Here is a 27,612-nt window from a genome sequence, read left to right as displayed (position 1 = left end):
TATGTAAATAAAAACGGGATGGGGGGAGACAAAATGAAACGTATTCTTTATATGCAGTTTTGTATCTTAACATTTTTTTTTTAGCTCAACATCATATAGATAGTATTCTTTCATGTCATTGAATATTGTTTCTCAAACCTGCCTGGTCATTGGAGTCACATGATGCTTTTTAAACTCCTGGCATCTGTACCATTTCCCAGACTTACTGTGTCTCTTGCCTGTGTACTTTTGAAATGTTCCAGGGTGGGGCTGGGGGGGGCGGATTCAGTTTATCGTCAGGGCTAAGGCCTTTGTTGCAAGCTTTATTCTGTTTTTATGCCCACCTGGTTGTGTCTAATGTTCACTCTTATAAATAAGACAAAAATGAGGATTCGTGTATACTCCTTTGTCAAAATCCCAAATTGCTGTCTTTGTCTACATACAAGTCCCTGCATTAACATATCCCGTTTTCTCAGGGGGAGATTTTTATAACCAATTTGAATATATAAACTCAAATAGCTTAATGATAGCAGTATAATATTTTAATATGTTAAACTACTTATAAAAATCATACTTTATGTTAAATAGTGTATACATTTTAAAATATTAAATTTTTCCAGACTCCCAAATTTTATATTTCATTCATTGTCTTCACATGCAAGTTCAACGTCAACGGCATTGTCCTCACTAGAGCCACTTTTAAGTCATTGTTTTCTCAAATACGTCATCTTGACTCATGTCTAATTTGCTTGATATACAACATAGTTTAAATCAGTGATGATGATGTTGCCACTGGGATTTTTCTCCAAAGCCACCTAAAGTACTTACGTGAAATTGAGATGGTTGGTATATATGTAATCTTCCTAATAGAAAACCATCTTTTGGAAGCTTCTTTACAGTGTCAGCACTTTGAAATCGTGAGGTCATGCCACATCCACATCCATATTCCAAAGGAATCATGACTCAATGTGTTAAGTTTCCTTGACTCCCTCCCCTTTTATGAAGCACATTCTGTCTGGTGATTGCTGAAAGCCAACACTGGTATTGATTGAAGATTTTAATTCCAAATGTTATTCTGTTTTTACAATTAGAGTACTTAGGGGTAAACTGATCCTGAATATAAAGGGTAAATAGATCCTGAATATATGGTCCCTCTTCAGCATTAAGAGAGAGAGAGAGAGAGAGAGAGAGTGTGTGTGTGTGTGTGTGTGTGTGTGTGTGTACACATGCATATATATGGGAGTGGAGGGAGGAAAAAAGAGGGGAGATAGCAATGCCCTAGAGGCTTAAAAATGTTATTAGTTGGGGCGCCTGGGTGGCTCAGTCGGTTGAGCGTCTGCCTTCGGCTCAGGTTGTGATCTCACAGTTTGTGGGTTCAGGCCCCACATCGGGCTCTGTGCTGACAGCTCAGAGCCTGGAGCCTGCTTCGGATTCTGTGTCTTCCTGTCTCTCTGCTCTTCCCCCACTCATGCTCTGTCTCTTTCCCCTTCAAAAATAAACTAAAAATTTTTTTTTTAATTTAAAAAATGTTATTACTTGTTTTAAAGTGTTTTAAGACTCAAGACAAAGTCCAACAGTATTCCTGAAAGTGTGTACCCATTCACCCTGTTAGCCTGCAGCATAATACAGTGTCCATTTTACTGCATTCTTGACAGCATTACTATTAACATTTTTAAAAAATCCTTATGTCTTATAAATAAGTATCCCAGCCAATAGGAGTAGTGAGCTGAGATGTCCCCTGTCATTGTAAGTCTCCTCTGATTTGCAGGGGTCTTGGCTGGCCGGCAGCTTATCTTTTTCAGTCACATGAATTGTCCTTTCTGCTTTTCCTGTCCCTGCCTTTGTGGTCTCTGGGGCTCCAACCTGCCCCTTCTCCCCTTTTCCTCGTATGCACTTCCTGTTTGGTAGAATCAACAGGGGGCATGATTGTACGGGCCATACTCCATGTAATCGTGTTAATTATGTACACCCGAGCGTGCCTTGTAGCAATTGCGGTTGAATGGGGGACCACTTCCAAAACCTAGCCATGCTTTCATCCTTTCAGATCCTCAGACCTGCGTGTATCTATATTTCATTTAATAGGAAGCCAGAAGATGAGACTAAAAGTGTTGCACAAGAGCATTTTAGTGACTTGATAGTGAGCTGAGCTAGAATTAAATCCTGAATAAGTTCTGGGGCATTTAAACTCTGTTGCCTTTCTACTTGTGCCATTTTCCCATTGCAGTTGCCTTCGATGCCAGGGCTAAGTGGGAAAAGGTAGATTTCTGTCTTTGCCATTAGTCTTGTTTTGTCTGGTTGTTGATCTCTCTTTAAAGGCATTTTCTCTGAGAAGAGAAGCTTATAGAGGCACTTCTTGACTACTTGCTTGCTTAAAGATCCCACAACGACCTGCATTTTGCATACACACCTCCTTATAAAAAAAAAAAAAAGATTGCATTATTGCTTTATATGTTGTAAGGCGTAAGGGTTTCCAAATGTATCGTTTGGCTCTCTCATCCTCTTTGGGTCAAGTTTTCTTGTCTCTGCAATTTGATGTACTCCACCACTGTGAGCTGTCACTGTAAAAATAACTGGGGTGAACATTTTGTGAAATCAAAAGCAAGATCCATCTGGTAGCAGAGAAGATTAATCTGTTTGAGAATGGTAAACATTAGTGCATATTTTAAAATCTGTAATGAGCACAGGGAGAACATTCTTAGGATGAAGATTCAAGTGAACTTTTTTTTCCATAAGAGCCTATAACACATGCTTTCCTTTAATATATTGCGAATGTGAAATTTTATCATTAAAAAAAATTTTTTTTAATGTTTATTTAGTTTTGAAGGAGAGAGAGACAGAGCACGAGCGGGGGACGGGCAGATAGAAAGAGGGAGACATAGAATCTGAAGCAGGCTCCAGGCTCTGAGCTGTCAGCACAGAGCCTGACGCGGGGCTTGAACTCACAAGCCGTGAGATCGTGACCTGAGCTGAAGTCGGACGCCCAACAGACTGAGCCATCCAGGTGCCCCTAAACTTTATCATTTTAAATCAGTCACTGAGGGGCACCTGGGTGGCTCAGTTGGTCAAGTGTCCAACTTTGGCTCAGGTCACGATCTCACAGTTCATGGGTTCGAGCCCCCGTCCGGCTCTGTGCTGACAGCTTGGAGCCTGGAGCCTGCTTTGGATTCCGTGTCTCCCTCTCTCTCTCTGTCCCTCCCTTGCTCATGCTCTGTCTCTCTCTGTCTCAAAAATAAATAAAACATTAAAAAAAAAATCAGTCACTGAATAATAAAAAATAATTTAAAAATAAAAGATTAAAAAATTCTAATTATGAGATAGAAAAACATAAGCCCGAAACAGTTACCCCCGTTTTTTTTATTCACAAGTGTTGTGATAATAGTTTTGGATTATTAACTTTTGTGAAGAATGGTAAACAAAATAATAGACAAAATTGGATCTCACTAACATCATTAATACTGAATTCAGTTTCCTAAAAATAGAGGGATTTATTTTTTAGTACAAATTCAGGTTTACAGAATAATTTAGCAGATTGGACTCAAACATTCCATATTCCCACCTTGGCCTCCCCCCCCCCCCCCGCACGGGTTCCCCTAGTGGTGAAGTCTTGCATTACTGTAGCACTTTGGTCACACTTGATTTAATGAACCTATATCAATATGTTGGTATTATCTTCGCATTAAGGTTTTCGGTCTTTGTGTGGTATACAGTTCTGTGGGTTTTGGCAAGTGCATAGTGACATGTGTCCACCACTGCAGTAACATACAGAAGAGTTTGCCTCAAACATCCTCTGTGCTTTCTCATTCTTCCCTCCCCTCCCTTTCCCAAGCCCCTGGCAACTACTGATCTTTTTACTGTCTCCGTAGTTTGGTCTTTTCCAAGATGACATATAGTTGGAATCATAAAATTTATGTTTAAGACATCTTTGTATGCTTTGTAAGGTTCACTGTGACAGCAGTTGTAAAAAGAAAAAATAACAATAAGGAGCAAAACTAACTTCCTAGACTTCTTTTCGACATTAGTTTTAGTGACACTGCTTCTTTACATCATTTGGTCAGGCGAATGGGCTTTAAGTGGCTTCATATCTTCAGCACAGTATTCACATCTCGCAAATGTGATGAGTATTCACTGATTATGTTATATGATAAAGTATTACTTGTTTGCTAAATATCTGTATGTTTATATAACATACAACACATTGTGTTTGTGTCCATACATTTTTGTCAGTCTTTTCATTGCTTAGGAATGTCTGCTATTAAAAAAAAAAAAAAAGCATAATCCCCTCTATCCTTCACCAGCCTATACGAGAGGAATCCTTGCCATTTCATACCACCCCAACTTTGCCACACACACGTGCCAAACCAGGGTTTCAGGTTTGCAGCCAACTGATAACATAGATCCCGAGTGCTTTGGATAAATGATACGATTCGTGAAAGTCCTAGGAAATAAATAGGTCATAGAAAAACATGACCACTAGGAAATAAGGAAAATTTGGGATAAATGTAAATGTGTATTGAACCCCTTTTGAAAGGCTACCATTTTCAACTCAAGTGTGAAAGCATAAAAATATAAATGTAAAAGCACACAGTCCATTACGTTATGCATATGTTGTGAATTTTCTTAAGGAATCAGTCGTTTCCTAAACTAACTCTTGAGATATTGAGATAACACAGTTGAACTAAATATTCATTCAAATATCTTCCCCTTGAAGGCAGGAGATAGTTCATTTAATGCTTTTCAAGTCAGAGTCATTGTAGCATATTTCTACTTATTTGCTTTTATTCTCTCATCTGTACTTTTCTCTCTCTCTCTCTTTTTTAAGTATACTTTGCTTTAATTTTTTTCGGCGAGTTTTATAAATACACACTCTTACAGTATTTGTATTTAAGAGTTTGCCCTTGAACATGTAGAGAAAAATCAGAAAATCACTGGGCTGAAAGTAAGACAAATGATGACCAACCGGGCCCATGTAAGACAAATCTTGAAAAATGGGTTTTCCTTTTTAGTAAAATAAAACAACAGAGAAGAAAGTACAGTGCATGCTTTGTTCACAAGTACTTGTTTGGTGACTTTTACACTTAGAGCAAAAATGGCCAGAGTTGTAGATGGCTTGCTTTCGGGATGGTGCTCATAGCTCTAAAATTCCATTTACTTAGGAGGGAAGCCAAGGCACAAAAACTAAGCATGTATCTACTGTGCACTTTGTGTAAAAAAAAAAGGAATTTTGCTCTTTAAATGTACTTACATCTAAAATAATGCTGTGTAACTTAAAAGCTTCTGTTATCACAGGATATGGGTTCATAGATATAGTTTATTTCCTTTTTTTACATGACGTGCACAGTAAGTTTCCTTAACACTTCCCATAAAAAATAAATGTCAATTAATCACCAATTCAGACAGTGAGACTTATACAAACTGATCTCTGCTGAGGCATAAGAAACAAATAATGATCTGCTTTTTCATCCCATGGTAAGACTGGTGAAGAATGGTCAACATCCCAAAGTAATTATTTTAACACAATATATATTGTGATAATGGGTACAAACTGAACTATGGATTGATGTAGGTTACTTATATTGTGGAATTAAGAAATCAAACCAATCAATTAAAATGTTTTCCATTGTACACATCATCCTATGGGTCAATCTAATGAAGCAAGAAAAAAACCATAGAATCAAATTTAACAGTGTCACATGACTGTCTTTTGTATTTTAAGAGAAGATGTGTTTGTTTAAAATCACCTGAACCCTAAAAAATATGCATAATGTTTTGACTTGTAGCTACTTTTGTAGTGTATGTATCCGTTTGATTGGTTAGCAAACACAGTACCTCTACAGTAGCTGTATTTATGCAATCCTTCATCAGAATATTTTATGCTCAGTGCATGGAATCAAGTCTCTTCTGAGAGTTATAGTCATAGATGAGGTTGTATTGGAATTTTTAGTTCTGAGAGGGGGAGCTCATTTGCTTCTATCCCACACTAACCAGTATTATTTAAAAGCTGTTAATACCCTTAATACAATCTATAAAATAATTGTATGAGTTTGGAATCATATTACTCTTTTGTAGGTAAATAAATTCACTCCTAGAAAATTTTAATGATGATACCAAGACGGCACAGCTAGTAAGTGACAGGGTAAGTCATGAATTCTTTGCGTCCAAATCAAATTTTCTTTCTATAATGACCAGACTACAGGCTATAAAGCAAAGATTATTGTAAAAGTTAAACCACAAGCTGTGTAATGTTAGGTCACTTTATAATCTTTCCTAAAAACAACCTTGAGACTATTTCTCAACAAGTTTAGAAAGGTAAAATTAAATATACTTTATTTAAATGCTGGCTGGCTGGATGAATAGATGAATGGATAGATAAATGGATAGTTGGGGACATCCCGTTTGTATGTGTGTGCAGGGGTGTGTAAATGCTCTACTTCTCTGAAAATCCTTGGTGCCATTAAAGACAAAACAGATGACATGTAGATCTTGGATAACATGTAGCAAAATATTGTCTAAGCAGTCCTTAACCATGATTACACATAATCTCTGGAGGGCTTTCCAAAGATGTGATTGTGTCCAGACATTTTTTGTCACTTTTTGAGATTACGAAGTGATTAAAAGATACGACCAATATTAAAAGCACTTTTTATTCATTATCAGACCATAATAAGGTTCAACTGATGATAATGGCTGCCTATAGGAAACACGTCTAATACTCTGGATGCTAACATGTAGGAGGTTTTAGATTAATTTTTACATTCATTCAACAAAATGCCTAAAGCTAAAGCTACATTTTTAAAATGTTTATTCGGGAAGAAGATTATCTTATTAGGAAAGTTCATATGTGATCCCCCAGATCCCCGAAAGGAACATATTCATTAGAATATTATGTATAATATTTTATCAAGTGGATTATTATGATTAAAACTGGCTTTCAGACTTTTTAAGAAAATGGTATATGACAATATAATCTTGTCTGTATTTAGATTTTCAGATATACATTTTATTAAATATATTGTTACATTTACCTTGCTGCATTTGGCCTGTACTCAATAATTTGTGAAGAGATTTTTAAAATTATTTTATTATTACCCTTTCAAGGGATATTGTATAATCCTCTGGAAAGATTGTGTATAATCATTTACATTATAAAATGTTTCTGCAGTGATGAATTATACCTCGGCCCTTGGTTTTGTCTAAGTGAGAATCTTGTGTCTAACTTCATATGTAGGAGGAGAAAGATTTGTGGTGGAAATAGTCGTGATTTCCCAAATTAGAATTCTGGATTGTCTAATACAAAAAAGAAAAAGAAATTAATTAAGACCATTTTTAATGATAGCATATGCTTAAAGACGTATTTTATAGTTTCACTGATAAATCAGTTGAGATATTTTATGGCATTCATTACTCTCATTCTCTTTGACAGAAATCCAGTATTCCCTTAAAATCTTACACATCCTTAGAAGAACATCAGTAGCAAAATTTAGCTAAAGTCACCACTCCCAGACAAAAATCTTGGTGGACTTTTATTTAAACAAGCAGCAACAGCAGCACTCAGTTGACAGTGCAGTGAATATTAATTAGTGTTGTATCAAGAATTGAGTGGTTAGTAATCAAAGGTAAAATTTTAGCACGGAATCCTTTGTTTTTGTTTTTGTTTTAAATATTTATTTATTTTGAGACAAAGAGAGTGTGTGCACGCACATGTGCATGGGAGTGGGGGAAGGACAGAAATAGAGGGGGAGAGAGAATCCCAAGCAGGCTCTGGGCTGTAGAGCCTACATGTCGACCTGCACGTCAGGTCATGAGGTCAAGACCTGAGCCGAAAACTAGAGTCAGGCGTTTGAACCAACAGTCAAACAGGTGTCCCTGTTTGTTTCTTTAACAGAAGTTTCTCCTCCACGTGGTGCTTAAAATTTCCAACTTTTGTTCACTTCTAATCTTTTCAGCATTCTTACCCCTTATATGTTTCCTGGTGAAATACCCCTGTCTTCTTTCACTTTTTCACTGTCTCAAATACTTGTACAAGCACACCTCATGTTATTGTGCTTCACTTTTTTGCACTTCACAGATACTGCTTTTTTTTTTTTTTAAACCAATTGAGGTTTGTGGCAACTACATGTAAGCAAGTCTGTCGGCACCACTCCTCCAATAGCATTTGCTCATTTTGTGTCTCTGTGTCACGTTTTGGTAATTTTCATGATTATTAAAACTTTTCATTATTATTACATTTGTTATCGTGATCTGTGGTCAGTGATCTTTGATGTTACTATTGTAATTGTTTAGAGCACCACGAACAGCATCCACATGGGACAGCAGACTTAATCAGCACAAGTTGATTGTGCTGTTGATTGTTCCGCCGACCAGACATTCATGGTCTCTCTCCCTCCTTGGGTCTTCCTATTCCGTGAGGCACAACAAACAATATTGGAATTAGGCCAGTTAGTAACCCTACTGTGGTCCTCTTTATGTTCAAGAGAAAGGGAGAGACACCCACTGTAAACCAAAAGCTAGAAAGAAGTAAGCTTAAGTGACGAAGGCATGTCAGAAGCCAAGATAGGTTGAAAGCTAGGCTTCTTGCACCACACGGTGAGCCAAGCTGTAAATGCAGAGGAAAAGTTCTTGAAGGGAATTCAGAGTGCTACTCCAGTGAATACATGAATGATGAGAAAGTGAAACAGCCTTATTGCTGATATGGAGAAAGTTTTAGGGGTCTTGATAGAAAGTCAAACCAGCCACAACATTTTCTTAAGCCAAAGCTTAATCTAGAGAAAGGCCCTAACACTTGACTTTTGCAAAAACTGACAGAGGTGAGGAAGCTACAAAAGAAAATTTGAAGCTAGATTGGTTCTTGAGCTTCAAGGAAGGAAGACGTCTCCATAACATACAAGTGCAAGGTGAAGCAGCACGTGCTCATGTAGACGCTGCGGCAAGTTGTCTGGAAGATCTGACTGAGATCACTAATGAAGGTGGTTACACGAAATAACAGATTTTCGATGTAGACAGAACAACCTTGTATTGGAAGAAGATGCCATCTAGGGCTTTCATAGCTAGAGGCGAGGAGTCAATGCTTGGCTTCAAAGCTTCAAAGGACAGGCTCACTATCTTTTTAGAGGCCAATGCGGCTGGTGACTAAGTTGAAACCCTGTGCTCATTGACCATTCCAAAAATCCTAAGGCCCTTAAGAATTATGCTAAATCTACTCTGCCTGTGCTCCATAAATGGAACAACAAAGCCTAGATGACCGTCCATCTGTTTACAACATGGTTTACAGAATTTTTTAAGCCCACTGTTGACACCCACTGGACAGAAAAAATAGATTCTTTTCACAATATTGCTGCTCACTCACAGTGTACCTGGTCAGCCAAGAGCTCTGATGGACATGTACAATGAGATTAATGTTGTTTTTGTCCCTAACACAACATTTATTCTGCAGCCCATGGATCATGGAGTAATTTCAGCTTTCAACTCTTATTAAAAACTACATTTGCAACGTTGTACCTGCCATAATGATTCCTCTGATGAATCCGGGAAAAATAAACTGAAAAACTTCTAGAAAGGATTCACTGTTCTAGTTGCCATTAACAGCATTTGTGATTCATGGGAAGAGGCCAAAATATCAACATTCGCAAGAGTTTGGAGGAAGTTGGTTACAACCCTCCTGGTTGACTTTGAGGGATTCAAGACTTGAGTGGAGGAAGTAATTGCATATGTGGTAGAAATAGCAAGAGAACTAGAATTAGAAGTGAAGGTTAGCAATTTTTTAGCAATAAAGTATTTTTAAATTAAGGTATGTATGTTGTTTTTTTAGGCGTAACGCTTTTGTACACTTAAGACTGCAGTTCTAATGTAGACATAACTTTTATATGTACTGAGAAGCCGAACAATTCACTTAGCGTGCTTTCTTGCAACATTCACTTTATTGCCATGGTCTGGAGCTGAACCCACAAGATGTCTGATGTATGCATGTAGTCCTTTCGATTTCTAGCTGCTCCAAACACTTCTCATTCAGTGTTTGCCTTGGTTTCTCAGAGCTTTTGTTGTCGCTCTTGGCTATCTCCTGTGTTCCCGTCACCTCACTACAGCTATACATTTATGGATTCTCACCTTAGAACCCATGCATTTCAATTTTCCCCTTTCTGAAAACAAGGAAATGAATTCCATATGATGATTTCAGGATCAAGTCTTCAGGTGTTTTTTCTTTCCAAAAAGGAGGAGCAAAAGTATGCCACAGATGTTTTGAAACCATATTTAGGCAATATTGCTAGCTTTCCATATATGTACGTGCAGCCTGAAGCAACAATCATGGATGGCTTTACCTGCCTCATTATCCCAGTAGAAGAGGTAAGTATGGCTGTAAGGATATAATATTATGTCAATACTGTAAACAGGTGAATGGTAAAGTAAGGATTTTGTCCTCTTTATACTGATGAGGCATTGCCTGGAGACATGTTGGCTACATTTTTACCTGCTACATATGAAGAAGGAACCAACATGTGTCTCTGTGATGGTGAAGCTTATAAATTCATGCATAATGTGTCCAAGGTTCCAAAGTTGATGTGTGCGGTTCAAAGATTTGGTTTATCTTTGTGATCTTTGTGATCATTTTCTGTATTTTGGTTTAAGCTCATGTAAAAGCTATGTAGTTCTCACATATTTGAATATACCTAGCGACTCCTAATATTTGGTCCTTCATAGCTTTCCTAGTATATGCAACAGAATTATAAGAGGAACACTGTTTATTTGTTGTTATAAAACAGCGTTTAAGGAGTATTTTTCTTAGTGGCGGATTAAGCAGATACCTACAAAAGATGGACTCCTGTTCATAATCCAAAGAAGTCGAAGTCATTTGCAAAGCTTAGTAACACTTGAAGTCTCAAAAGCCATCTCTACAAATAAGCTCCATATTGACTACCTCCGTATTGCTGTAATTTGCTAAAGTAGTCTTTTGTTTATGGTATGAAATGTCTCTACGGTGATGACTTACACCTCAGTCTTTGGTTTGTAAACCTATGTAGAAACCTTATATCTGACTAGATAGGTAGGAGGAGAAAAATTTGTGGTGGAAATAGCCTCTACTTCCAAAATTAGAATTCTGGATGTATCTAATACAGTTCTAAGAAGAGAGAAATTAAGACTGTATTTGAAGCCAAACAGTGTTTCATAACATGTACTTAGTGACATATTTTATAATGTTAATGACAAACCAGTTGGGATATTTTGTGAAAGCAGCCTCAACAAAGAATTTCTATATGGGTCTAACATACTAATAAGAAACATCTTATATTGTTCTAAAAAGAAATTAAATGATAATGCTGAGAACCAATTAAAACACTGTTCTAGTTATAATAATAGATAATGCTAATAGCTTTTTTAAAAGTAACTCAGTGTTTGTGGGGTTTTTTTGTTGTTGTTGTTGTTTCTTACTGTCTGAGAAGATTAAAAAAGTTACTTCTCAGTTTCAACACATAGAGTGAAATCTTGGCACTGAGAATTTCATGCAGTAGATATTTTGTATGGTTTATTTTTATGCTTTCTAATTCTTAACTTTTTTGTGGGTAAGTAACCATCTTAGCTTAGAAACAAATTTAAAAAAACGAATAAAACATTAACCCATTTCCCTCTTAAGATGATCTGGTACCATTGTTGACTTATTATCTTTCTTTTTTCATTGCTGTTGAACGGAAATCCCTTGCACTACTGCTTATTGTATGTTTTGAATGGAGCTCTAATTTCTTTTCTGTAAAGAAAGGTTTTAAAAAGCATGTTTTGTTCCTTTAAGTGTATGCTCAAATTTTAGGGGGAATGGCAAACAAAAATCTTTTGTTAAACAAAGAATGAAATGAAACAATTTAAGATAATTTCAGACATTGTTGTTTCGATACCATAATGAAGCTGAAAAACAGTTTTTCGTCTTCATATAATATTATAACAGTGCCCATGTTAGCCTGGTCAAATTAGATGAAATCAAAATAATCTGTCACCGTCTAATTCTCTCTCATAAGGCTAGCCTGACATATAGTAATAGAATCCTTGGGCCATTTTAGGCCTTGGAAGTGGGTATTCAGTGACTACTTGTTGAATTTATGAGTGAATAAGTCTAAGAGTAAATTATATTCATGCCCAGTAATAAAATGTTAAGTCCATTAGTCTGGGTAGAATCTTGGATTTTTTATTATTTAAAATTTGCTCATTAAAACTGAAAAGAATGAAAATGAACTTGTACAAAGTTATCTTTATCTTACATTTTTAAAAATTCATAAACAATTTAATATTTCCAGACTAAGTTTTTCCTAAAATTATTATTTCCTAAAATGTATGCTGTAGTAGTTATGTACATTATTTTGAGAAAAACATGTTGTCGTAACTAAGAGTTAAGATATAACCCAACTGTTAAAAAATATTTATATTTAATAATTTAACAATTGTGCCCTTTTTCTCTGCTGGTAATGAGAATGGTATGGGAGCTCTTGCACCAAATATGAAGTTGAAATGTGGTGATTTTTCCTGACTTTGTTGCTAGGTATTTTCACTCCTCCACATTATGACCATGTCGAGTAAAGGTTGGAATCATGAAATTGTAGAATCGTGGGGCTGGAAAGGATATTTAAACTAATTTATTCAAAATCTCTTTGCTTTATAACTGAGGAAGATGAGACCCATAAATGTAGGATGGGTCGAGCCAACAAAATGAATAGTTTTTTTTTTTATTAAAAAAATTGTCATTTTAGATGAATAAGCTATTGTATTTACTCAGTTTTAAGTAGGTAACGCATTGCATACTATGCTTGTCTTTTAGAGATTTAATGTAAAATTGCCATTCATTTTTGGGTTCTTATGGCCTCTTTTCTGCTCCATAAAGCACTTGTTTCACTGGATTTTAACAACTGTGTCTGTCTCTCCCAATAGGATGAAAATTCTTTCTAGCAGAGGCTTTGTCTTACACTGTTGTGTACTTTTGTACTCTCAACTCTAATCGCAATGACTGTCACAGAGCACTCCTTCAACTACTTGGGGAATGAGTAGTATCTCATAGCAATAAGAGAAAAATTAATAAGCACTCCAGTAATAAATCTTGCACCTATTAAATGTATGATTAACAAAGATCAATATGTGTTCCATTTTTCTCCCCACAGTCTCCAAACGTCCACAACTACCCCGATATGGAAGCTGTTCCCCTGTTGCTAAATAATGTGAAAGGGGAGCCGCCGGAGGACTCGTTATCTGTAGATCACTTCCAAACACAAACTGAGCCAGTGGACTTGTCGATCAACAAAGCCAGGACATCCCCCACAGCCGTTTCATCCTCCCCAGTTTCCATGACAGCATCTGCCTCCTCGCCTTCTTCAACTTCAACCTCTTCGTCGTCTTCTAGTCGTCCAGCCTCATCCCCAACTGTTATAACATCCGTATCTTCAGCATCATCTTCGTCAACAGTATTAACTCCAGGGCCCCTTGTCGCCTCCGCGTCTGGTGTGGGAGGCCAGCAGTTTTTGCACATTATCCATCCTGTACCGCCTTCGAGTCCCATGAATTTACAGTCTAACAAACTGAGTCACGTTCACCGCATCCCTGTGGTGGTACAGTCGGTGCCTGTTGTCTACACAGCTGTGCGGTCACCTGGAAATGTGAACAACACTATTGTAGTGCCGCTTTTGGAAGATGGGAGAAGCCATGGCAAAGGTAAGGGACACAAGCGAAGCCTTGATTTATTTCAGCGCTAGAGGTAACTATTCTTTTATTTAGTGAGCAGATCCTAAATCGTATACAACTACACCATATCCAGAGAAGTTCTGTGCCCAACACCACAGAGACCCAGCTGATCAGCCATTCAGTAGAGCAGTTTAAAAGAACTAACTGCATGTTTGCATAAGTTTTTGCTTCAGTATTATTGAGTCTGTATTTTCATGTAGCCGGTCGTTTAACGTTAGAATTCAAATATCTTAATTTGCAAAATAATGTTTACCTTCAAGTGCTCAGATGGAGAGGACAGTCTATACTTAGCGTAAGTGCTTGTAAGTTGAGTTGCCATTAAAAGAATTCTGAAGTTAGGTGTTTGACTCCAAAAGCTCCATGTAGCTTGAGTTCTTACCTTAGTGTAAGTTATTGTCATTTCAAGTAACAGGATGATTCGGTATGATGGAATATTTCAAAATGAAGTATTAAAATTCCCTTCTAGGATTTAGAAGGCAGGACGATGCTTTGTGACTATTTAATACTCTAATAGTACCGACTTACCTAATTCTATATGGCTGTTAGGCAGTTGATCATTAAATTACTTTCCTATTGCTGAGCTCTTATTTTTTCCAATTTTTACTAGAAGGAATTAGAGTAACATCATGCTGCTGAGTTTATCTTCCTTTGTCATGAATCTGAAAACTAAGTCACCCTTCTGTAGAAATGTAAAATACTGATCACCATTGACTCATACCCTCTTAAACTAAGTATCTATGTATGTATTTTGTCTATAGGACCAAGAAACGATGATGAGTTAAGACTTAATGTTGTATTACTTTTTGCTTGGATACCATATTACTACTAAATATACGTTGATACCATATTTTAGCACATAATTAAAAAATGAGCAATGACTACATAAACACCGCCTTCTCATAAAATGCTAGTAAACATGGATTGTTATAGTTCTTATAGAAGGTAGGATTCAGTGCATAGAAATAGCAGTTGATTGCGAAGTTAGAGAAGTTTTTACAAACATTCACTACAAAACTGTGCATTCATCTTTGGCAAGTTATTGTTTTATCTGCATCGAGTTTCTTCATAGCCACAAAATCAACTTTCCCTTCTCAGTATTACCAAGTGAGAAAATCACATGATTCATAGCACTCAGAGATTTTAGATTGCACACTTGAGATGCAGACATTCTGATCTTATCTGGCAACCTCTGTCTTTTGTGCTGTTATGGGGAAAGGCCAGGAACTAGTCCCACCGCTATCATAGTGAATAGGTAGATGAGGGAGTCTTTTCTTGGATTTTACTTTAGTTTGACCCCCCTCTGGTGTTACTAATACTTCTGATCTAAAGGAGCTAACCAATTTGAATAATAACATAACTGAAGGCCACATTGGTATTTATTTTCTTTTGTGATTTAAAGATGTGTTTATAAATTATTTAAAAATCAGGAATTTTTTAAATAGAACCTTGCACATTGTATTACTTTATATTACTTAATATGTGTGTATGTGTATACCATAGAATCCAATCCTTGTGCCATACCCATTAAGGGAAATATTTCTTTAATTATGAAGTTGATTGATGAGGATTTTAATTTTGTTCATGACTTTTTTTTTTTTAATAATTTTCATGTACTAATGAAGGAAACAAAAGAGAGATCTCTTTTATTTGATATTATCCTTTTATGGGAGAGGTTATTTTTATTTTTATTTAGGGTGATTAGTATAGAAAGTATATTGCCAAAATTATTTTCTGGAAACTGTGTCTCTGCAGAAGAATTTGGTTAAGACTCACGGTATGATTTGCTCTCAAGTGTATTTGTTAGTTTCATGCAGTGTTTTTTACTCAGTAGTTTTCTCATGTCAAGGAGAAAAATTGATACAATCATAAATCCCCTGGACTGTGATATGGACATTAGGAGCATGAGATTCCAGATCAGGAATCTAAAATCTTAGCACCGTCACTTACTGCTTTAGATGGGAAGTTTTCTTCAGTGATTAAATGGGGATAATAACATGATCTATCCGTGAAGATTACTGGGGAGATTCAGTAAGAGCTTAATGTCTAGATTAATCAACTATCAATAAAATGTTTGTAATTATATATCATTATTACCTCCTCTCCAAAATACTTGAAGTAGTAATATTGAGAAATTTTTTTTCTGTCTTATAAACGTGAAGTTGGAAGGAAAAAAAAAATGACTGAATTTACACATGAAAAACCGCTCCCAAGAACTTAGTATAGAAATGCTTCTCAAAGTCATTACTACAGCAGGTTATAAGGGATGAGAGTTTACTATGAGAAATTATCTGGAAACATCCCCTATTTTCTATTTTTATTAGTTTGTATTAAGTTTTTATAATCACCATATTATACAAATATGGCTGTGGCATTTTCTAAGTTTTTTTTTTATTTTATTGTTTACCTGATTAATTAGATGATGGTAAAACTGTCTAGTGGAGGAGGCCTGCCTACCTCACAGAATGAATAAAAGAAAGGGCATTTCAGTAATTCTTCAGGTCTTTATTTTGCACATTTGCAGCTGGGCACTGGGCCAGCATTGAAATGGCTGAGTGATAAAGGGAGCCCTTTTCCATTCCCATGTAGGACTTGTATATCTGGTAGGGATAAGCAAAAGAAAATACGGTAGGGGAGTTGGGTATGCAAAATGCTAATAATACAATTACCAAACTAACTCATATAAATCCAGATGATTGTACTGGCTAATTATTTTTAAAGTTGTTACAACACATCTGGTCTCTGATAGAGAAATAGTTTACCTTATCATATGTTACATTACACAAAGAACTGTGAATGTACCCATCCATGTTATAAGTTGACGTATTATAAACCGAGTCATTTGTCCATTCAAGTATTTGTAGAGCATCTATCATGTAACAGGCGGTTTTTGGTACCATGGATGCAGTGTTGAACAAAACAGATGCTGTTTCTATCTCAGAGTGCTTATAGTCTACTGGGAGGTATCGACATTAAACAAAAAATCATATAATTGATAATTACGGACATTCTGTGCTTGAGTTGGATTAAAACATAAACCACTCATGGATTTGCCCAGGGGAGAGAGTTTAATTATAATTTCAGGTAGAGAAAGGTGTATTTGATGAAAGTATTTTCACAGTGGGTGTTATATATGATTAGAAATGTTTCTACCAGGATGCTCAGAGGGGGTGGTTAGGGTTTAGGGATATGGTAGGGTGAAACCTCCACCCGACCTTGCTTGACTAACAACAGAAGGATGTGAGAAAGCTTTCCAGTGAGGATAAAAACCCAGCCCATGCAAATATTTAAGGAATATTGGTCTAAAAGAATGGCAAGTTGTTAGCTAGCCGTAGGCACTGACATATCTCAGTTGGGCCTTGAATGTGATGTATGATCTGAAGAAATATGGCATGCTATCTGGAAGGTATAGCAAACGAACGCAGGTTAGGCTAGAGAAGCAAGATGTCGGAGCAGGTCTGAGGAATGTCTGGGGAAGACATTTTTTCTCTTAATACCAAAAGGACAAAGAAGTTAGCCCCCAAAGCGATTGTACGGAGAAGGGGGAGCTCTCTATGTAGAGGGGATAGCCAATAGACTGATCTCACCCGAGTTTTGTTACTATGTAATTTGAGACACATTATTTATAAACAAGACCCTAAAGGGATTATTTGACCTCATAAAGGAATTTCAGTCCAGCCTGGAGAAGTTTTTGGTAGATTTCCCAGGAGATTTTCATTAGTTTTTACAGATACTTAGTAGCAGAAAAACATAAGGGTCATAACAAATCACAAGCAAAGTTGTTCTTAGTTTGTTATTGCCTGGATGAAGGCAAGTTTAGGATTGTTTCCTTCGTTCCCTCCCTCCCTCCCTTCCTTCTGAAAAAACTATATGCCAAGTAAAATTCTGAGAATTGGGGTTCCAAGATGAGCAAGTGCCTACTGTCATGGACCTTACTTTCTAGTGCAAGAAACAAACAATGTATGTCAGATGGTGTAAGAGCTATGAAGAAAAATAAACCATGATGAGGGGATGGGAAGTCAAAAGAGAGAAGTGCAGTTTTAGGTATAACCACAGAAGGCCTATCTGAAATATAAACCATGATAATAGTACCTCAGGAAGACCTCTACAGAAAGAACTCCTAAGTGTAAAGACCTGAAGCATGAGTGAGCATGACTGGTTTGGGGAGGAAGTACAAGGCAGCTGGTGGAACAGGAGGGAATGGGCAATAGGAGAGCAGGCCATGAGCAATTGGAATAGCAACAGGCCAGGTCATGTATGGCATCAAACAACATGGTAAGGTCCTTGTTTATCTTCCTAAATATGATAGGAAGCCATTGGAATGGGAGCTTTGAGCAGGAAAGTGACATGACTACTTTTTACATTCTTCCTTTTATAAGAATCACTAAGACACTGCTTGAAGAGGACTGCGAATTGCACTTTTGGCAAGGATGGGGTTGTTGACACAGACGATGTGTCATTGGGAGTGGTGGGGACAAAGGACTGAATGAAGTGAGTTCGCTTTCAGATGGGAGGTGAGGGGGTGGGGGAAGACTGAAATTCTAGGCAGCTCTTTGGAGTAGCTCTGCAGGAAAGAGTTGTAGAGAAATGGATTGATGGCTGGAGAGGCTTTTAGGCTCTCGAGGGAGGGATTTAAAAAAGGAGATATTATAACCTATTTGTGTACTATCAAGAATAATCCAATAGAGAGTCGAAAACGGGTAATTCTAGAGAGGGAAGAATTGTAGAAGCAAAGTCTTAATTGCATGTTAGTTCCTTATACTGTGGAAGTAACCTACATCTTGCAGTAATTAATATGAATTCTAAAGTCATCTTACTGGATTGGCAGAATATTTAGAAAAAAAAAAGATACATGATGGAAAATGAAAGGAAATGCAAAAACAGCAGATAATGATCTAGGGTTGACAATGAAAAGCAAACGAATGAAAGTTCAGTACAATTTGGGTTCATTGAAAATTATAAAAACGATACCAGAATTAAGATCAAACATTTCTCATTCATCACCTAGTGGAAAGTAAAGAATAATTCAAGACAAAATATAAACTCCAAACAATTTGCATTTGTCACTTAAAAACTACTCTTTATATTTGAGTATTAATAGATGTTACACTTTAGAAATTCACAATACTTAAAGAGCAATACCATAACCAGTCTGTGAAAACCCAGCTAACAAGCCAGAAAAAAGTGGACGTATCTCCTCCCTCCCTTGTCCCAGCTGGTCCTTTTCTCCGTGTAGCTGAAGAAACAGGTAATAGCACCGTGATGCCCAGGAATGAGGGTCAAGCGAGGGCGTGATTGATCCGGGGCTTTGGAATAATCAGAACTGAAAAAGCCTCATGCAGCAAGGTGGGTACTTCACTGTTGCCGTTTTTCTCCTTGACCACTATCCCATTCTTCTGTCCATGTGACCGTCATAAATAGATTGCCTAAGGACCAGAGTTTGGCTCCAGTTTCCTGTGCAGCCACATTTTCTCCCATACAAATGCAATCCCAACAGTGCAGTCTGCCAGAATTTTACACAACATATTTATTGCATTAAGACTATTTTTAATGGTGTCATACTTGAAAAACAACTTATTATGGGTTATGAGCACATTATTCCTGACAAAGCAGTTATGCTATTAGATCCTTGAGTAGAAAGTACTTTTTTCCCTAGAATATCTGAGTAGATTGTGTTGATACTGCTGTAAAGAAACCAACCCCATTTCGGCATGTACTTCCTTTGGTCATCTTTTTTAAGAGTGGGTTTTTTTTTTTTTTTTTTTTTTTTTTGGATGCAGTGAAGAATCCTCCAAAAATATACTGTATTTTCATAGCACTCATTCAGGAGTTTCAAAGGGATGTGGTCGTGGGCAAATTTGAAATACTCACACCCCATTTTCTTCCCTACAAGCTGTTGCTTTTCTCAGCAGCCAACAGGAAGAAGCCACAAGTGTATTTTTAGTCCTGTGCCATTTCTATTTGTGAAAGGAAATATGGTCATTGCAGTGATTGCTGCGAAGCTAGTTGGAGAGAATGACTCTACTTCCCCTGACCATTGAGTGTGGCTATAGTTTTGCTCCCATGAAACTCCCCATTTTCAGATCTCCACATCTTCCATTGTCTGCTGCTGTCACCTCTCTCACTTGGTGGTGTTGAAGATGTCTTATTTCAGGTGATGATCTGTCTGTCACGGACTCGCTTCCTCTGTCTCCCGTACACATGCATGTCCTCTTCTCGTTCACTGTTCAGTGGAATCCGGTGTCATCTGTCCATATGACCAGAATAGTGCCAGGCAGCTGACCTGTGCCTGTGTGTATGGTTGTCTTCTTGAGTGATCGAACTACCACAGCGTCCTTTGGCAAATGTATTCTTCTACTTATGCTTAATTACGAGCACTTCTAGATAGAGGTTCATAGTTGAGGTCTGCATTTGGTTTTTGTTGACAAACCATTTAGTTACTTATGTTCTTTCATTAATATATATTTTTTTAATGCTGACTTTTGGGAAGTGGGACTGGCATGTCACTGACTTTGGTTTATTATTCTTAAATATAGACTTTGATAGGACTTGAGTGTTTCACTACTGTTATTAAAAGTAAAAGCAGGAACTTGTTAAAGAGTGAGAAAAGCAGGCAGCTAATACTAATGAAAGACTGAGTTGTAAATAGGAGTTCAGAATATTTTATACAGATGCATAGGTCGTTGTGTTTATGTGATTTTCAACAAGGAGTAGAAATTTGTCTTTATCTTCACTTCTGGGCATGTGCAAGAGCTTGAGTAGCTTCCTTCAAAAAAAAACTGGCTTCTTCTGTTCTTGTTGATCTGAAATACTGCAGACTTCTAATTCCTCTGCTTCTCCTGGCATAGACTGGTTTGGTTCTAAGAGTTGACAGTAATAACTAGGTCAGAGAGAAGGCAGAAATTGTCTAAACTATTGTAAGAGAATTAGCAGAAAAGAGAAAACTCTAGGTAAGCTCCTTGTAAACTGTAAAATGTCAAAGAGTGAGTTTGATTGGCTTCTCTGCGCCCCCCCCATCCTGCCCCCACCACCTCAGTTAAATAAAAGAACAAAGGGGAAACAAGAGAAAAAGGAGAAAGTAAGGAAACTGGGTGGAATCCACTTTGAGAGAGAGATGAGACTTCATTCAGAGGTCGATATTACCTAGGGAGGGGAAGATCTAAATCAGAAAAATCATCTATTAAAGTAGTTAAAGCAAGAGGTTAACAAAATGGTCTTTGTATTCATTCTATTACAAACTGTTAGCTACCACAGCATTTTTAACCTGTTGGATAAGTTCGTTTTTTAATACAAAGATTGAATTTATGTTGAAATGAATACATGCTTAAATATGATATTTTACTAATATTCTCATGCAGTTGCTACATTCATTTTTCACCACACCTGAGAAGCTTCTCAGGTGATATTTAATAAGTTGAACATTAGGTATTGGGTTTTGAAATATAATAGCTTTCATTTCCTTTGCGGTTTCATTTTTTAGAAACAAATTTTTTCTCTTCTGAAACATATGGAGTTATCATATATAATAAATATAAAAGTACAGTTCTCACTTAAATATAAAGCTTTTGATTTCAAATAGTACAGGTGCTAGCATGCCAGAAGGAAATTCTTACTTTGCATATTAGATTGCAAGTATTTATAGAATTATTTTGATGATTTTTGAATGTATATACTCATTGCAAGAGACCTTTGGAAACCTCTCCAGCCATCTAAATATATCTGCATATCAAATGACTCTTAAGACCTATAGTAACAAATGAAGAAGGAAGACTCTAAGATCTAAGAGGGAAACTTGGCCTTAAAATTATTGCTAGCTCTATTTTAAATTGGCCTTTTAATTATTTACAACTCTCTCTGGCTGTAGTTTCTCTTCCTTATTTTTTCTTATTCCCTTAATAATACTTTTTCTGTTCCAAGCTCTGTAACTGTTTTCTCAGTTCTTTCTCCTTGCCTGTTCTCCATTGTTAATTGAGAATTTGATTAACTGATATTCTTTGTGTTCTTTAGAAATGAACAAGATGATATTTGCCTATCTAATAAATGAAAGAACTACCAATTTACAGAGTAATAATCACATACTCGATTTTTCTCCAGCTACCTTAGAAATTTTTTTTTAATGTTTTTATTTATTTTTGAGACAGAGAGAGCATGAGTGGGTTAGGGGGAGAGAGAGAGGGAGACACAGAATCCAAAGCAGGCTCCAGGCTCTGAGCTGTCAGCACAGAGCCTGACGCAGGGGTCGAACTCACGGACTGTGAGATCATGACCTGAGCTGAAGTCGGACGCTCAACTGACTGAGCCACCCAGGAGCCCCTCCAGCTACCTTTATATAGAAGGAGATATGCTACCCTGATTGACCAGTTGTATGTGCTCTTCATGACCAGTGGCTTCACCATCTTTTTTCTTCTACCTGTTAATTCATTTATTCAACAGATTTTTATCGAACTGATTATATGGCCAAGAATATCCCCTGCTCCCAGATATCGAGATTTTTCAAATAACTCCTCTTAAAAGCCAGCTCTACTTTACAGCACACTGAAGCACTATTTTTCATACTGTGGGTGTTTTTCCTGTTGATGAATCTTGAAATCAACTTGGTAGTTCATAATCAGCAGTTTTAAAGAAATAAAATGGAGATTTCTTAAAAATCTGAGCATATCACCCAAATAAGTATTATATCATGAAACTTTGTTGAGTAATCTATGAATTTACCTACATGTGAATGTGGTACTGTAAGAGTGTATGTGTGTGCACTGAGTCATGCTGAAATATGTATTTCTTGCTGTGGTTCCTGTCCAGAAAGCTTGAAGAACACTGCAGTGGATTTCTCACCTTTGCCTCAGCCCCTTTCTTCTTCCTTTCTCCTTCCTGCACCTCCTGCATACTCTCAAAGTATCTGCCATGGCTCCAAATTTTTTCTCTGCCTCTCACTCTTCACTTCCTTCCATTTACTTATCTTCCTTCTCCCTGTTGGTCTTTTCTGTCTCTCCCCACTACTCACCATTCTACCTATTTCTGAATCTCTATTCCTTTTTTTCATCTGTATCTCACCGAATCACCAATCCTAGAACTGTAAATGATGGAACTAAGCCACTTATGTTGAAAATGACAGTCTTTGTACTGCCATCTAGTGGTAGAACTTAAAAGAAAAGCAAGAGTCTGTAGCCTAATTATTTTGATTGCTCCCAGATTTTCCCGTCTAGCTTAGGGTTGTGAGGGAGTACAGTGAACATGCCCTTTTCAATTAAAACTTGAACCTAAATTTGAAACATAATTTACCTACTTCATTTTTAGAGCTCTAGTATATCAAATACATACTTTTTAGAAGAGACTATATTTAATTTGGACAAGGAAAAAAAAAAGTGTGGCTCCTACCCACTTGTCCCACTTTCCGTCTTGTAGATTTGTATGTGACTTCTGTTTAGTAGAAATAAAATGTTAAACTTTCTGTGTATCTATGCTTGTTTTTTTTTAAACTATGGTTTATGTTTGTTGGATAAATGGAAACATACATATGCCAACTTGTGTGCTACTAACAAGTTTTGTTGAATGTCATAGAAGAAAAATAAAAGATAAGTGGAGAGTTATTTCTGAGACAGCAAGAACTCAAGAAGACAAAAAATAGAATTTGGTGAAACTGGAATAACTTGGAGAATTCATCAGAGGAACTTCCTCCTCAGTAACTAGGGGCTTAGAGGAAGTTCAGTAGAAACAGGGTAGAATTAGAAAGATAATCTCATGGTATATGGGTTTCTCAGTTTCCTGGGGGAAAGATAGACTTATTGGGACATAATGGGGGTGAACCACACTGAGAATAAGCTCCTCAGTTGACAAAAACAAGTTGTTTGTATGTGTATGTATGTTTATGTAAACATAAGTTTATATGTGGTATATACTGCTAGATTAAAATAGGTTGGGGTCTCCCAAAATCCATGTAAGCTTCATTAGCTATTGTTTTCCCAACACATTTCATTGTGCCTAACACTAGTTAGTGCTCAGTAAATATTTATTGAAGATATGAATGAACAAATGAATAAATTAATGTAGTCTGGCATATGTACAATGTTTTATTTGAGATGCTAAGGAGTGCTGTGGCAGTGTTGGTCTATAGTCCTAAACCCTAACCATAAAAGGATGTCTCATGTCCAAGAATGGCTCATGTCCCACCTACCGTTTCCATGGCTTTCCGTGATGACAAATCTACCTTTGTCCATACACTTTCCTTTCCCTGGAAGTCCCTTTCTTTCTCTGGCAAAAGACCTGGCATGCAGAAAGAAAGAAAGAAAGAGAGAAAGAAAGGGTGGGGAGAGGAAGGGAGGGAGGGAAGGAGGAAGGAAGGAAGAAAGGAAGCCAGCCTTTTTTTCTGGAAAGGTACATACTAAATTATAAGGCAAGTGTGTATATATATATATATATATATATATATATATATATAATACATATAATTATATGTATATATTATACATATATACATTATATATGTATATATATATACATATGTACATATATATATGAAGTTTTATTTATATGTGTGTGTATATGTATATATATATAGGCTCAATTTATTTGACTCAATATATAACATAACGTATAACTATATTATAATGATACCTGTATCATTGTGTTACTGCCTTATCCAGTGTTTGGCGTCCAATAAACAGTTAAGTGTTTGCAGACTGAATGAAAACCATTCCCAAAGCTGTTACTATTTTATGTCATTGGGCCATCTGCAATTCCCTGGCATTCTTGAGCATATTGCTGTTTCCAAATTTGTTTTATTTCATAGTACTTAATGTTAAAGAATGATATTTGGTGTACATTATAGATGCTTGCTGTGATTTTGATTTTAATAGTTTCTAGAATCGAGCCCCCGTGGGTGAGAAGTATTCGTATGACTTCAAAATGTTCTTAATGAAAAGATATTGCCGTGTGAAAATTATAGTCAGTTCTTATTTATCCTTTTACCCTCAGGTAAAATATTTTACCTGTGAAACTAGGATAAATAGTGTCTTTGATTGGAGCCAGGCAATTAATAGAGTCTGCTATCGGTTTCTTATATAACAGTAACACCAATTTCATTTCCTGGTCAGGAAGAAACAATTATACCTCCTACCCCACTGCAGTTAACCATGTCAGCATCGTAGTACCATAAAATCTCAATAAAATCTGAAAACTGTGGAGTATGGATAATCCCACTATAAATTGTAATAAAAATTACCCCTCCAGACTCTATATTCTCTCCATTAAGTTCATAGACACTGTCTCTTTGTACATAAAGTTTTATGAAATAAATCGACCAGTTCCCCTGTCCTTACCAGATAGCATGCTGTTTTGATTTAAAAGCTGATAATGGTACAATCAGATTTTGGTGTTCGCAGTGCATTTTAAAAACATAAATTTCATCTAACGAACCTTAAGTGGAAGGAAAATGCTACTTTTATTTGCACTACGCAGTGAATATCTCTTGGTGAGAAAGAATAAATGACATATTTACCGTGGTGGGCCTATTTGTTGCAGCCATAAAACAAAGATTTGGTTTCCTGCCACAGATCTCTAATCTTAAAGGTATATTAAGCAAACCCGAGCACAAACCTGAAACAGCTTTGTCTGAATTATTTCAAATCTGTGTTGAGAAGGAATTGTCAATTTTGTGATTGCATTTTTGTCCCCCCGTGCTAAATCCAAGGGCTGCCTAATCATTTCTGGTGTGGCCTTTGTCAGGAGTGGATGTTTTAAATCAGTCCTCTATAAACACAGAGCCCTTTAAGACAGAGGAACCATTCGAGAGACCTAGGTTGTAAATCCCCAGAGAACATGAATTAGACTCTAGACAAAGTCATCTGTTATAATGAAGGTAGAGTAGGTCACATTTGAGGTCGAAAGTTAAAGAAGCATAAGGTTTTGCTACTCAGAGTAGGTGGAAGTGTTCCAGACCAGGAAAAGTGAACAATGAGGGCAGAGAATGGAGGGGACATAAAGAATAAAGAATCGTGTGGTTTTACTGAATTGTAGGCTGTAATGCACTCATACACACATACGTCGCCTAGAATATAAAACACGTACCGCTTGCATGATATATGCTACAAATTACTTACAGAAGAGGATCTGAGATCCTTTCTCTGAAAAGTAAAACCTTTTAGCTCTTAGTTTAGATATACTTCTTACATCCTTTGTGAATGTGATTTTCCAGCTGGGCATAGAGAGAAAGTAGCGAATAAACTGCAAAGGAAAAATAGCTGAGAGGAATATTTCTCAATTTTTATTTTTATGACTTGGATCCCCTGAAATGTTGTCTCAGTAGATGTTTTCATGTTTTCCCAGTGGCCACAAGAATGCTGTAGCTTTTCAGTTTCTGTAGTTTCCCTTAATAAAGGAAAATAGACCGACTGGTTTTGCATTACCAATCTACCAATGCTCCATACCCTCTGAGATTCTCATATGCCAGCCCCCTGCCCAAATTAGGAAACTCCCTTTAGTAGGTGAGCTGAGAGCAAAAAGTGGCACCTAACAAAGAAGGTGTGAAAATTATTATTAAAATAAGAACTTGAAAAATCCCAGCAAGGTCTTTTGGGATTAGAGTAAATAGGCTCACACAGCTCTTTAGTCCTTGGAGATAATACTTTATTACAGCACAATAATTGCTTTTGAAATAATGACCATTAGTAATGAAAGAAAGGTTAAATTATGGTCAGCCTATTTGAACTAGGCAACAAAGAAAGTAGGTAATAAATCTTATACAGATATTTATTAAAAATCATTTAAATAATTAACCTTTATTGAATGCCTATATGTTCTTTGTGCTTTACATACATCATCTTTAAGTCTTACAATAACCGATGTATGGGTATTAGGGCCTGTCTTTTACAGATAAGAAAACTGAGACTCGTGTCCCTTCCTCTGCTCCTTATAAGGAGCACAGCTTCTTAGTGATAGAGCCTTCAATAAAATCAAAATATCTTAATGCCCTCAAGCTACTGGCCATAGCTGGACTTGATGCTTAAAGAGGTATGCCTGGGTTATGTAGAAAATTCATCAGTATAAATCCAATTCTATCTTTTTTCAAGTTAGATATGTTGTATTTTTAAGGAATGTTAATTTTTGTCAAGGCTTAAAATTTGTTACGTATTAAATCTATAGCTCTATATCTGCCTATCTATAAGTTGCATGAAGTAATTCCATGTTGCTAAATATTGGCATTACCGTATTCTGTATTTTCATTTGTCCAGCATCTCGCAGCATTGAAAACAGCCTCGAGCTGTAGGTTAACATTTCTAGGTGTGGGGGAATTTTGTCAAAGTGTGGTTCACTGAGTTTCAGAGATCGACATCTCTGTCACTTTTAGACATATCTGGTCCCTGCCTGGAGCTCTCTTGAGCAGAGAATTGGTTCGACAGACATATACAACACAGACATGCCTGTTCTGTCTTGCCTCATTTGGGGTCATGGTTATTTTCTGAAAAACACAAATGGAAGCCACAGAATAAAAATGCAGCCAGCATTTATTATTACTGTTATAATTATATTTATTTTTCTTAGATTAATGAGTTCAATAAAATTCCAAGCGCTAGCCAATAGCTAATAATCATTATAGCATTACAGTTTTAGAATTATCCTAGCTTATACAGCAGATGTTCCAGAATGCCTTTTTTAAAATTGGAAAATAAATTCCATAAAATGTGTGTTTGGTTACAGAGAATAGCTTCATAGTAAGATCTGACGTTTTCCCATTTTCGTTTCTCTTCAGAGTCTCAAATAGTATCTTTTCTATGTTTTTTTGTAGATCTCATTTTATTAGGTGTATCAAAGAGTAAAGTACCTTATATGCTGTCCAGAATTGATTGGTATCGTGATATGGGATAGCAGGTATTTTCCAACACATTCTCAAAGTGACGGTTATAATGGAACAGAATCCATTTATCATCCAACAAA

General features: G+C 36.6%; 1 protein-coding gene across 1 annotated transcript in view; it reads left to right on the top strand.

Annotated features, from left to right (window-relative positions):
- The window catches only part of KLF12 (KLF transcription factor 12), a 432,660-nt gene that overhangs the window by 275,822 nt on the left and 129,226 nt on the right, over window positions 1-27,612 (top strand). The window contains exon 5 of the mRNA XM_047080662.1: window positions 13,110-13,656. Coding sequence (XP_046936618.1) covers window positions 13,110-13,656 — 547 coding nt within the window. The remainder of the gene's footprint in view (window positions 1-13,109; window positions 13,657-27,612) is intronic.

This window comes from Lynx rufus, unplaced genomic scaffold, assembly GCF_022079265.1.
Source record: "Lynx rufus isolate CCGP_SWC_20201006 ecotype Redwood Valley unplaced genomic scaffold, mLynRuf1.p SCAF_1, whole genome shotgun sequence".
NCBI classification, from domain to species: domain Eukaryota; kingdom Metazoa; phylum Chordata; class Mammalia; order Carnivora; family Felidae; genus Lynx; species Lynx rufus.
The sequence above is the reverse complement of the archived record's forward strand: the minus strand, read 5'-3'. Positions and strand labels throughout refer to the sequence as shown.